This window comes from Artibeus jamaicensis, unplaced genomic scaffold (assembly GCF_021234435.1).
Source record: "Artibeus jamaicensis isolate MK-2021 breed Jamaican fruit bat unplaced genomic scaffold, CSHL_Jam_final contig_354, whole genome shotgun sequence".
NCBI lineage: Eukaryota > Metazoa > Chordata > Mammalia > Chiroptera > Phyllostomidae > Artibeus > Artibeus jamaicensis.
In genome coordinates, this window is record NW_026521803.1 from 35,334,188 (window position 1) to 35,346,972 (window position 12,785).

Here is a 12,785-nt window from a genome sequence, read left to right on the forward strand (position 1 = left end):
GTCCGTTCCCAGTTCCATCAGCCTTCCACTGCAGAGCTCCACACAGAACTGCCGGGGCACCCTCTTCACTCCCCCACGAGACCATAAGCACTATGAGGTCAAGGATGATTTTGTAGTCCCTGTACCTACCCAGCATGGTGCCTGATCACCAATGTATTTTATTTAATAAGTTGATGAAAGAAAACAAATGAATGAATGAATTGGGATGCTTTAACAGAAGACACCATCCTTTCCAGCTGTCCATGTTGGGGAAGTTACTCTTCGTTGATAAGGACCCACACACATCAGCAGAGACATGTTTGCAAAGGGTGGGCACTTGTGGGGGTGGGAGAGGGAAGTACTGTGTCCAAAACAACTCCCCTAAAAAACATTACATCAGGGCAAGGGGGGGCTTCATTTCTGCATTTCTTCTTTTCACCCTCCTATCCTCTTGCACAGGCCTGACTTGGTGATTTTTTTTTTATTTTTTAAGAAACATATCATAGTTAGTTTCTAAATAGCTAAGTAACCATAATGCCAGGCATAGAATGTGCCGCATCCAACAGCTGCAGCTGCTCTTTGAAGCGCCATCCCCTGGACTTTTCTCTCCAGTAATTACTGAGCAACCCACCTTCACCTCTAGGCCTGGCATCTGTGGCAAGGATTCCTGCCTGCCTATTTTCTGGCCAATTTAGTTTCTTTACATCATATGACTTTCAGTGACTCAAATGCAATACGGGCATCGCCCTAGTAGGACTTTCCTTAGATGGTTCACGGAGGTGTGCTAAGCATAAGCAATACATACATTTTCAAATCCAAGCAGAATTTCATAGCATTGGTCCCAGGAAAGTCTACAACACTGTTTTATAAGGCGAACTGAAGAACTTGTTGATCTTTGCCATTTTCTATAGAAAAATGCCTGGCCCAGTATAACCTCTCCTATGCATCTTACAGTGGAACATGGATGGGACAGAGGAAGACACTGAAAACCTGCCCTAGCTACATTTAGCTCATATTTATTAACTGCTTAATACAGGCCAGGAGCTGGGCCAAGGCCTTCACGTGCGTTGTTTAATCTTCCCCCAACCCCTGGGAGGTTTTTGTTCTGGTTCTGCAGATGAGGAGCTTAACACACAGAGAGGGTGACAACTTGCCCAAGTGAAGGGTTAAAGAAATATTAAGAATCTCCCTGTTTATGCCCAAGCCGTGACCTTTTACTGTAAGAATGAAATATAAGTGTGCTGTCTCCCAGGGAGAACTAGCCCTTCTCCACGGAAGACTAGGCACCATTACTTTTTAACTCAGTACCTGTAAACACTGATCATTCCCTTGGGGAAGAACTGGCTATTCTCCTGGAGGGAACAGTTGGTTAATCAAGTCACCATAGGCCCTTGGAGCACAGCCACTTTTGTCTAAAACATATTTAACCAGACCCCCCAAAGTGAGACTGTGGAATCTCGCCCAAGGGAAGGATGCTTTGCTCAGAAATGTTCCCAGACGAACCCTGAACGCTGCTGCCTCCAGGATTCCCTAGTATCTGTGTCCAGGTGTTGGCGACTTCCTGTCTGGTGATGTATCCTCTAGATTCCTGCTTTTCTCTCTGCTCTTGCTTAATAAAGTGCTTAACTATTCACCTTTGTATTGTCAGTACTGTCTGCAGATCTGAACCTTCAAATTAAATGGCCATCATCTCATCCATGCCCCTTAACAGCACACTGAGGTAACATGGCCCGTGGGTGCTGGAATAAGCTTTTAAAGTCAAGTCTGCTGGCTCCAGAGCCGGAAGATGTGACCATCACCCTGAGCTCATTCCCTAACTTCTTGTTCAAAGAGCGTTTTCCTAACATGTGTAACTCCTAGACAGCGCTCCTAATATCTTACTCCTTTTGGCATTTTATACTATATTTTTTAAGATCTTCTGTTTAACTGTTGGTGGGATTGCAGACTGGTACAACCATTATGGAAAACAATATGGAATTTTCTCAGAAAAATAAAAATCGACCTGCCTTTTGACCCAGCAATTCCACTGCTGGGATTATATCCTAAGAATCCTAAAACATCAATTTCAAAGAACCTATGCACCACAATGTTCATAGCAGCACAATTTACAATAGCCAAGAGTTGGAAGCAACCTAGGTGCCCATCAGTAAATGAATGGATCAAAAAATTGTGGTGCATATACACAATGGAATTCTATGTAGCAGAGAGAAAGAAAGAGCTACTACCCTTGGCAACAACATGGATGGAACTGGAAAGTATTATGCCGAGTAAAATAGGCCAGCTGTTGAAAGACAAATACCATATAATCTCACCTTTAACAGGAAGCTAAACAACAAAACAAACAAGCAAGCAGAATAAAAACAAAGACACTGAAATAGAGAACAAGGGGTCAGTGACCAGAGGGGAGAGGGAAGGGAATTTAAGGGGGAAAAAGGGGAGGGATTTGGAGGAACAAATATGAAGGACACAGGGACGAGAACTAAGGGGGGTGGAAATGGGAGGGAGGGGGGTCATGGGGGGGGCTGGGATGGAAGAAATAGACAAAAAACTGTATTGAAAAATAACTAAATAAAATTATTTTTAAAAAAGATCTTCTGTTTAAAAAACTATAATAATTATTCAAAAATATGGTTCAAGTATTTATCATGTACAGAAGTGCAGACCTTTTCTAAAACTTTTTAAATAATAAAATGCCCCATGGGGAAACGATTACTTGTGTCCTCTTGACCCACATGGTTAGACTTTTATATAAAACGTCTGCAGAGGGAACAAAGCGACCAATTCCCTTTGTTACTGGAAACACACGGCTGCACTTGGTGTGTCGCAGCCCAGAACCAGAGAGATGCTTCTCACAGGGGAGCCCACCTGGCCCTCTAATGACAGGGCTGCTGGGCCGCACGGACAAACAGGGAGGAAGACGACCTGGCTCTGGCTCTGCAAAGGCTTGCAGCCCAGGGGCGCGCCCTTTGGAGGGTCCACAGCCAACAGGCCGACCAGAACATTAGTCCACCAAAGCCCCTAAGACAAGAAGTTCAGGGAAGAAAGAAATCATGACCAACTTGGAAAATATCAACTTGCTTTGTTGGAAAAGGCTCTCGAAGGTCAGTTTCTCATCTCCAGCTTCTTTCATTGGTGCTTATTGACTGGTATTGAGAGAGCCAAGCTGAGAGTGAAGCCCGGGGGGAGGAAGCCACAAGCTATCTGCAAGGGGAAGAGATAAAGAAACATGGGGCCTGCCTCTGAGCAACAGCCTGACTGAAAATGGACTAATTTTCATTCCCAATGGACACTAAAACAGGCAACATATGAATATGCTAAAACAAACTGAAGGTCAAGGAATACAAAGCATTAGGCAATGAGCTTCCTTTCCACCCACAGAGGCAGCCTCTCTTACCTGGTTCTTGAGTTGCTTCAAAAGGGAGTTCCGCATTTATAATGGACAAGGCTTATAATGCCTTCATCTTCTGGGCCCCTCAGGACTAAATCAGATGGCCCATCCTCAAGGCCTGGCCACAAGGATGGGTCGGAAAAGTGAGGAATGCAGAGTCACATGGGGGAGAACTGCTCCGGGCCTGGTGAACAAATGGCCACGCCCTGTTGGCCACCTGCTGTGAGCTGGAACTGCTGGGCTTTGCACAGAGGAGGGGGAGCCAGGGCTTTATAAAGCACTACCTACCTTTTGGAGAGGAGCAAAGTATGTGGTAAGCATAGGAGGCAGAGGAGCGTTTCTGGAAAATTCCAAGAAGGCTTAAATACTCACGAGTCAGGTTGGGCCAGCCTCTGGTTAGGACTTCCTTGCTGGGGAGCAGGGGAAAGTGCTTCCCAGGGACCTAGGGCAGTGCGTCCGTGAAGAGAGAAGCATTTAAACGTCCGCCTTTCTAAAACTACTCTCCCTGTATCTCAGGAACTTTCAGCTGGTGTATACACCCTGCAGGACAGCAAATCCAGTCACTTGTCTCCCTATTCTGTGATATATTTACAAAGTAACAAATGTTCCATTAAACCAAGTTTGGGCCTCTGTCCATCCACGGCCACCACCCCCCACCCCGCCCCCTCAGCAGGAGGTTGGTAAAGTGGGCTACAGCCTTCCAGCCTCAACTCCCCTCCCTCCACCACCTCTACTCTCCTCCCTCTTCCGCTCCTCCCTCGCCCCTCCCCCGGTTATTTGGGAGATTAGAGTTCATTAATTAAATCCTGTGCTTAGATCGAACCGTAACATTATTCCAATCACATTTATCTTGCAGGCGGCGGAGGAGATGGCAGCCTCGCTGGAAACGCGCGGGGGAGCCTGAGCCTGCGGCCAGAGACGCACGGCGCTGCATGCTCCAGCTTGGCCCGCAGCACAGACCCTCCATCTTCCTGCTCGGCCTCCCGCCCCACTTGCCCCAGCCTTAGAGGTCCCACTTCTCTCCGGCTCCCCAGTCCACCCCCACACCTCCCACTTGCCTCCGTGGCTCTCCGTGGCTCCCCGGCCCGGTCCCCTCCCCCGCCACACACGCTGACGCGCGCGAGCGAACACACACACACACACACTGACACGCCAGCGAGCTGCTGGCTGCTCAATGGACCGATTTCCCTGCTGTCCCTGATACCAGCCCAGCCCAGGATGAGAAACTGCAAAATGGCCCGGGTCGCCAGTGTGCTGGGGCTGGTCATGCTCAGCGTTGCCCTGCTGATTTTATCGCTCATCAGCTACGTGTCCCTGAAAAAGGAGAACATCTTCACCACTTCCAAGTACGCCAGCCCGGGGGCGCCCCGAATGTACATGTTCCACGCGGGATTCCGGTGAGTGAGGGCCTCTGAGTGCCCTCGGGCATCTGGGTTTTTTTTGGGGGGGTGGGGGGTGCAACGAAAGGGTATGTTTTGGGTTCTCTGAGACACTTTGGGCAAGATAAACTGTACGGCCTTTCCACTCCTCTCTCCAATTCTCCCTCCCTCCTCCCTTTTCTTTATTTTTTTTAATCCAAAACTCCATTGTACTAATGAATGTGATTGCATTTGTCATATACCTCAGCATCCCCTCCCCCATTTCCAAAATGGGGGGTAGGATTTAAGGAGAATGGTGGTGGAAGAAGAGGCAACGTATGTGTTTGGGAGGGGGAGGTGAACCGAGAGATGGAGGTGCGTGGTGAGGTGAGCGCCTTCCCTGGGCCCTGTCTGGGGACTTCACTCTGAGGCTGGACTCTGCCTGGTCTGAGGCGACTTAATGGCGCAGGCGCTGCACCCCCCTTGCAATCTCCTCCACTCACCCCCATACCACCAACTGTGGTGCGAGTCTAGTCTTACCAAGCCCCATGATCCTTTCACCCCGGTGCCATTCTTCCTCCCCCTCCCTTTTCCAGTTTTTTTGTAATTCCCCCGCCCTCCTAAGGGCTGCCTACCCTCACCCCAGGTCTGAGTAACTGCCAGGAGCAAGGCTGGACTAGGCAGGGGGCAGGCGCCAGGTGTGGCTTGGCGCACTCACAGGGAACCCACCCCCCCCACCTTTGACCTCCAGGAGCTCTCCTAGCAAGGCCACCTGATGGGCGGGTGGCAAATGCAAGCTGCAATCTGTGGTCCAAGTCGGGCCAGAGGTGCAAAACCTAGAAGCCGCCCCACCTGGGAAGAAGAGCAGAGCCGGGCAGTGGCTTCTTTGGGGATCCCCAGTCGGAAAACCGAGAATGAAAGCAGACCTAAGCTCGGGAAGGAAGAGGTTAAGGCAGGACCCACCCACCCAGCCTTCCCCCAGATCTCCGGTTTCCTCTGCCCTTTCTCAGAAAACCGATGCACCCGGACTGCCGACGACAGCCCGAACGCCGACTGCTGCCGAGGCGGGGCGGGCGCTGTCCGCGGTGCTGACTCCACGGTCCTCACTGCGCAGCAGGCTCCGGCAGCGCCCGCTCCCGCCCCTGTGCTCCGCGGACGGCCATTTTATGGTCTCGCCCGCACCCGGAGGGATGGACAATGGAGACCGATTTCCCTGGATTTTCCCTTACTACCCGGTGGGGGGAGGGTGGAGAGCAGAGGGTGAAACCAGCGATCGGGGCCTCTGGGCGGGGGGCGCCCGTGCGAGTGCCAGCTGCCCCGCCCCGCCGCTGCCCCAGCTGAGGCCGGCATGTCTGTCTGTACTCGTGCTCCTCTCCAGGTCGCAATTCGCGCTGAAGTTTCTAAACCCGTCATTTGTGCCCATTACGAATTCTCTGACCCACGAACTCCAAGAGAAACCTTCTAAGTGGACATTTAATCGGACGGCATTTTTACGTCAAAGGTAGGATAGGGGGAAAAAGATCCAAAGTGTTTGAATTCTAGAGCTCAAAAAAGAAAACAAAGTAAGCAAAACAGCAAAGTTCTGTCTCCCACCCTGAGATGTACTTGTACTGTCTCCTTGGCCTGACTGTACAAAGGCTGACTGGTAACCCTTTATGTGTGCAGTGCCCTCTCAAAAAATAAAAATAGGAAAGAAAACATCAGGAAGACCAATTTGAATGAAGAAAAAAATATTTCCAATATCCTCCCTCATTTGGGCTTAGTTGAACACCATGATTCATAGTTAACATGCATGGCTAACACTGTCCAAGCCATCTATTAAAAAAAAAAGTTAATTGTTAAAAGGCATTTCATTTCCCCACTGAAAAAAAAAGTAAGTAAAAGAGTACTATCTAAATGAAACACATAGAAAACACTATAATCCATCCCTATGAAATCACTAGTGAGAACCTTGGTCTGAATGAATGCAGGTATTTAAGTACGGTTTTGCTTTGGTTTTGCCTGTTTGTTTCCGTTACGCTACAACAGCGTTTAATGTGCTATAAAAGTGACCCAGCCTCATTCTTGGTGTCTTGAAGCAGCACCCTTTACACCCAAGGGAGTTGATTGGGGGTGGGGGAAGTAGCAGTTGAGGTTTTGGTTTGGGGGTTTAGGGGGGTTTTTGAGGTGGAAAAGAAGGATGAGACTTAATTTAAATCTGTTTATTCTTCTCAGTGATTCTGGTATACATTTAGCAACCCCAGATAAGTCATTTCTACTTCCTTCTTGGTGGTGTTACTATGCTGCTAAATGGAATGTAGGCAATCTAGTGTATTCATTAAGGGTGTGCATACTTATTTTAAATACTTATTTTACCAGTCTATTTAGGGGCTTGAGTTTTGGTCATAGCATTTCCAGTTATTGCCCTCTCTTTTTTTTATTTTAACTTAATGACAGAATTAAAACAAATTTAGTAGATATCCACAGCGTCATGAAAGTGTTATTTACTTTAAAAGTTGACATACTTTTTTGACATAATCATGTAATTATGATTAAAACTTTTTAAATACTCTTTAATAAGAAATTAGTCTATGACAATAATTGATTAATTCTAAAACCCCAACAGTACTTTTCTAAACTTTGGGTGATTTAATCCAATATTATTTTATAGAAAACCTGGAAAACTTTAATGGATAGAACACATTACATCTTCTCCCAGACCATATTCCTAATTCAATAAAAATATTCTCCCATACTAGGCAATATGACCCAAATGACCAGCCAGAACAGTATTTTTCCTCAAAATTTCTCTCATTTAAATGCATGTATTAGGTAATCTTTAATTAATTTTCCCTGCAACATTTTAAACCTACTTTACCTTTGTAACAGCTTGTCAAGAAAAGTACTGGTAGCTTTGGGAGTTTTGTATTAAAACTGAAATTTCAGTTTATGCTGCTCCATACTCTGACAAATGAAGTAGTTTTCAAAAATAAAAGTCTAGGTAAAGTGATGATATACAGAACATTTAATTTCAGTCCTATTTTTTTTTGCAAAAGACATCAAATTCAATGTGATTTCTTTGAATTGGAGAATCTATCAATAAAGTAACATGTTACTGGTCTAAAATATTTTAAATAGCTTAGACTTTAAGAGATACTTAATTTTACTTAACGCTCAATATGAAAGCAACCTAAAATTAGTGCTAAGTATCACCCTTGCCTTGTTTATGCTCTGAATTCTTAGAATAAACACACTTTTTTTGGATTTACAATAGCCTCTTTTTCTAAGGATTGGGTATCTCCAACTAAACTGTATTTCTATATAATCAAGCAGAAATATATCCCTGTTTCATTATTCAAAGGACCTTAATGAGATTATCATCTCCTTTCTATTAAATATTCAACTGCTATTACCACGTTCATACTTTAATAATAGATAGTGCTGCACCGACTCATATCTACGTGGCTCTTACTTAGACACCAGTGATATGTGATAGTCCTTGAACACTGCAGTCCAATAGCAAACAAGTAGTCCCTAGTTACAAACTCTAAGTCACCAATGTTTGCACATTAAGGTGAGCTCTCAGGGCCTGTGTAAATCGTCTCCCTGTATTTTCTAACATAGTTTGGCCTGTGCTTTCCCCTTAATCAGATGCACTCTTCACGTAGAACAGAAAACCAAAGAATGGCAGCTAAAACTGTAAGTTACAACACTTACAAGCCTCAAAGGATTACATCCACAACTTGAATAAGAGGTTAACATGTGTGTGTAGATTCTGAAACAGCCTCCCCTCACAGACCATAATTATGAATATATCATCTTTCTTGGATTCAACATGCCAGTGATTCTTGTCTGAATGGAATGGCAGCATAAGACGTAAGATGGAAAATCAATTTTGAATGGGATACATTTAATGAATTTCTTTTTATTTTAGGCAAGAAATTCTTCAGCATGTCGATGTAATAAAAAATTTTTCTTTGACCAAGAATAGTGTTCGGATCGGACAACTGATGCACTATGATTATTCCAACCATAAATATGTTTTCTCGATTAGCAATAACTTCCGATCGCTGCTTCCAGATGTGTCACCCATTGTGAATAAACATTATAATATCTGTGCTGTGGTTGGAAATAGTGGGATCCTGACAGGGAGCCGGTGTGGACAAGAAATAGATAAGTCAGATTTTGTTTTCCGTTGCAATTTCGCCCCTACGGAGGCTTTCCAAAGAGATGTTGGAAGAAAAATCAACCTTACCACCTTCAACCCCAGCATCCTGGAAAAATATTACAACAACCTTTTGACCATTCAGGACCGTAACAACTTTTTCCTCAGTTTAAAAAAGCTTGATGGGGCCATTCTTTGGATCCCTGCATTTTTCTTCCACACTTCAGCAACTGTCACCAGGACATTAGTTGACTTTTTTGTTGAACACAGAGGTCAGTTAAAGGTCCAATTGGCTTGGCCTGGGAATATAATGCAACATGTCAACAGGTGTGTATATTTTATTGCCTTTAACTCATACCCCACCAGATGGCAAATCAACATTGTAATCTCTTGGGGGTGGGAGCTATCTGATTAGTTAGTTATGGTGGTTAGTTTAGTAGTTTAAGGAAAACTCCTTTGTTTTGTAATAAATGAATGAGTCATTCTAGGTAAAAAGTTCAATCTTCTACCCCTAGTTAGTCACCAAGTGCCAAATGTGGGGACTGGTGGTTCATCAGCCTTTACTCTCCAATCCCTGTCCTCTAGCTTGGTGCTAAGTCCAACAAGCAGTCATGGAAATCACCACAGATCAAGAACTTTCTTTAAATGGATAGCTATGTCCCAACAATGCCAATTGCTAAATTAGCAAATCAAGCATTTTTTAAAGATGCAATTGACTTAAAATATTCCTTATTTGATATTTGGGTGTTTTATAGATGTTCAAAATTAGACAAACACCTAGATAACTCATAAATTGCATAATGTGCCTTTTTTAATTTGGGATTTGTGTGCCAAAACATGTGAAAAGGTTTTTATGAGCTCACTGCTGTCCCTTGTAATTTGATAGACAGGTTGACCAGAAATGCGGTATTTTTGTCTCGTTCGATGATTCTTAACTCTGGCTGTCCAGTAGAATCACTTGGATAACTTTTAAAAACACTGTTGCCTGGGCTCTCCTTCAAGAAATTTTCATACACTTTGTCTGGTGGGGGAGAAGGGTTAGCAGCAGGCATCTGCGATGTCTTATAACTCCACAGATGATTCTATTACGCAGTCAGAATTGGGAACCACTAATCCAGGGGCATTTTATAAAGCGTCATATACTGAAGAGTTGTTTTCTTTAAATCATCTGAAGAAATTGCCACAACTCTTGATTCCTCCCTATGCAAGTAGCCCAAATGTCGTAACATACTGTCCAGGCGTTACTGCATGTTAGAGTCGGCTCTGAGACGCCTGATGAAAACAGGGAATTCCAGAGACTTTCATCTCATCCTGTAGTCCTCTAGAGCAAGGTATCAAACTCATTTTCAACGGAGCTGAATCAGCTTCACAGTTGCCTTCAAAGGGCCAAATGTAGTTTTAGGACCATATAAATGTAACTACTCCTTAACAGTTAAGCGAGAGCTTGGTGCTGCCACCGGGTAGAAACAAGGTGCCAGGCCGGATTCAGCCTGCAGGCCTTGCACTTGCCACCTGTGCTCTAGAAGCTTCCAAATTTAAGGTCTGTTTGGTTGACCTCTCAAAGAAGGAGGAGTTGCCATCTAATGTACTGGTATATGTATCTAACAGGTAGGGTGACACCAAAAGTTCAAACAAACTTTTTCTTTGAGAGAAAGAGGACACTATTAATAATTATAAGGAGGGTAACAGTTAAGAACTGGGACTGTCCCAGTTTCCCAGGTTGTACAATTACCTTTTTAAGAGGCAACATAGCCCAGCTCCTAAGTTTAAAGAGGCGTTAACTACGGTACAAAGAGCAGGAGCTATTTGCCCAATGTCACTGCCCAGAAAGGGGCATACCAGAACGAGAAGCCAGCCTCTCCTGTGATCTTCTGACTTCATCATCTTGCTCCCCTAGTGCTCTATTTAAATGCAGCTACACCAAAAGAACTGCCGCTAGTCATTCTTAGTCCATAAGTTAGAATGTTAAAACCAAGACTGAATGTTTGTTTACATTTCAACTGGAATGGGAAAGGATTATCTTTAAAACCTTCAAGTAGTGAGAAGGAACTGCACAGTGCTCAGAAACTTGACAAAACTGGCCTCTGGCCTACCTTGCCCCTGGCCTTTCAGAGGTTCAGAGAGCTGGCCATAGTGTCTCCGACCTCAGACTTGAACCAAACACACTGGTTCGCTGAAAACTTGCAGGAAATACAGTCCACAGAACACTGATTCGTGAACAGTTGAACTCTGCCTGTGCAGCCAATGGTACACACACACACACACACACACACACTCAGGCCACAGCGTTTGAAATACACAGCAGTGTAGGAAGGAAGGCTCCAAAATACGATCTAAACCTGGAAGGAACAACAACCGTAATTTAGCTCTTTTTTGTTTTTTCAATTTAGAAAATGTATACTTTCCTTAGGTCCTGGCATGCTAAAGGACTTGGGAACTCCTAGTCAGAAGAAAAGGGAGCAAGGAATATGATTTTTTTTAATAAGAAGGTATAAAGAAATAAGGTCCACAATCTTTCCAAACCCAAGAAGAAGGATTTACTGTCTAGGTTTGGGTAAGGAAGCAACACAGGAGATCCCTCTAGAATCAACAACCCTCTCCCCACTTCCAAAGTCCCTTGGAGTGTGAGAAGCATCATCATTCTCATGGCCTCTGTGGTGTCACCTCTGGGTCAGAGCCACCACCCTCTAAGGGCAACCCAGAGGCAGGGTTGGCTTCAAACATGTGTGGCCTGTGTTTCACACAGAAGCCTGTTCTTAGAAGGGCACAGCACTTGGTTTAATTATCTGCTACCGCCCTCTTGAAATTCTCAATAATTTTTTAAATGAGGCCCCACATCTTCATTCTGCATGTGGTCTCACTAATCATGTGGCTGGTCCTGCCCAGAGGTGTTTTGTGGTCTAAAAGGTAGATTCAAAGCCAGTAGTAGTGTCAAACTGACATCCCAGCCCAGTCATAATGACCTCTCTGATCAGAGCCTTCCCCACTGACCTCTGAATCGACCTATACTTATTGTTCCACAGGTACTGGAAAAACAAACATTTGTCACCCAAACGGCTGAGCACAGGTATTCTTATGTACACTCTTGCATCAGCAATATGTGAAGAGATCCATTTGTATGGATTTTGGCCTTTTGGATTTGACCCCAACACTAGGGAAGATCTTCCATACCATTACTATGACAAAAAAGGAACCAAATTTACCACCAAGTGGCAGGAGTCCCACCAGCTGCCTGCTGAGTTTCAGCTGCTGTACCGAATGCATGGGGAAGGGCTCACCAAGCTGACTCTGTCACACTGTGCCTAAGAACTTTGAACAGAAAGTGCCAAATGGTGGCTTTAACGTGCCCCAAATCAAAATGAATAGTCGTCAGATTAGAACCCTAAAGAATTTCTTATAAGGAGTGTCTGCCATTTGAAAGGAAAGATGTCTTCTCTCCCTCTTTCGCACTGCTCCTTTAAGGACCTCAGCCGGACAGATGCACTGAAGCCGCCTGACTTAAACTTGACTGATAACGGGCATGTTGCATTTGGAACCATGCTGCTAACAAAATGGCTTGAAATATTTTCATGCTTGTATGTTAATAATACACGGCCTCTCAGTTTTTATGAGGACTAGAGCTGGGGTTTCTGCAGCTTTGCTCAGAGGTGGTCCTCATAATGAGAGGCCTTTGGCGAACTGGGGCAGGACTCCGTTTTTTCCTGTTTGGGATTGGACTCTTCAAAATGGAAACAAAAAGTTGGTTTGCATATCTCATCTCTCCTTCTCTATCCCCTCTTTCCCTCTCTCCCTCTATCTCTATCTCTCTCCTTACAACTCCTCCCCCTTTCCACCACCATGGAGTTTAATAATTTGCTAGGAATCAGTGAATTAGCTTAGCTCGTATGTGTTGCATCTGTATTTGACGTGTTCAACG

At 44.8% G+C, this 12,785-nt stretch overlaps 1 protein-coding gene across 1 annotated transcript; it reads left to right on the plus strand.

Moving 5' to 3' along the window:
* Positions 1-3,497: 3,497 nt before the first annotated feature.
* Positions 3,498-12,175, plus strand: ST8SIA3 (ST8 alpha-N-acetyl-neuraminide alpha-2,8-sialyltransferase 3). The gene is given in 6 exon segments (XM_037151999.2): positions 3,498-3,510; positions 4,273-4,308; positions 4,311-4,764; positions 6,104-6,226; positions 8,639-9,196; positions 11,893-12,175. Coding segments are annotated over 6 exon segments (1,467 nt in total).
* Positions 12,176-12,785: the final 610 nt, after the last annotated feature.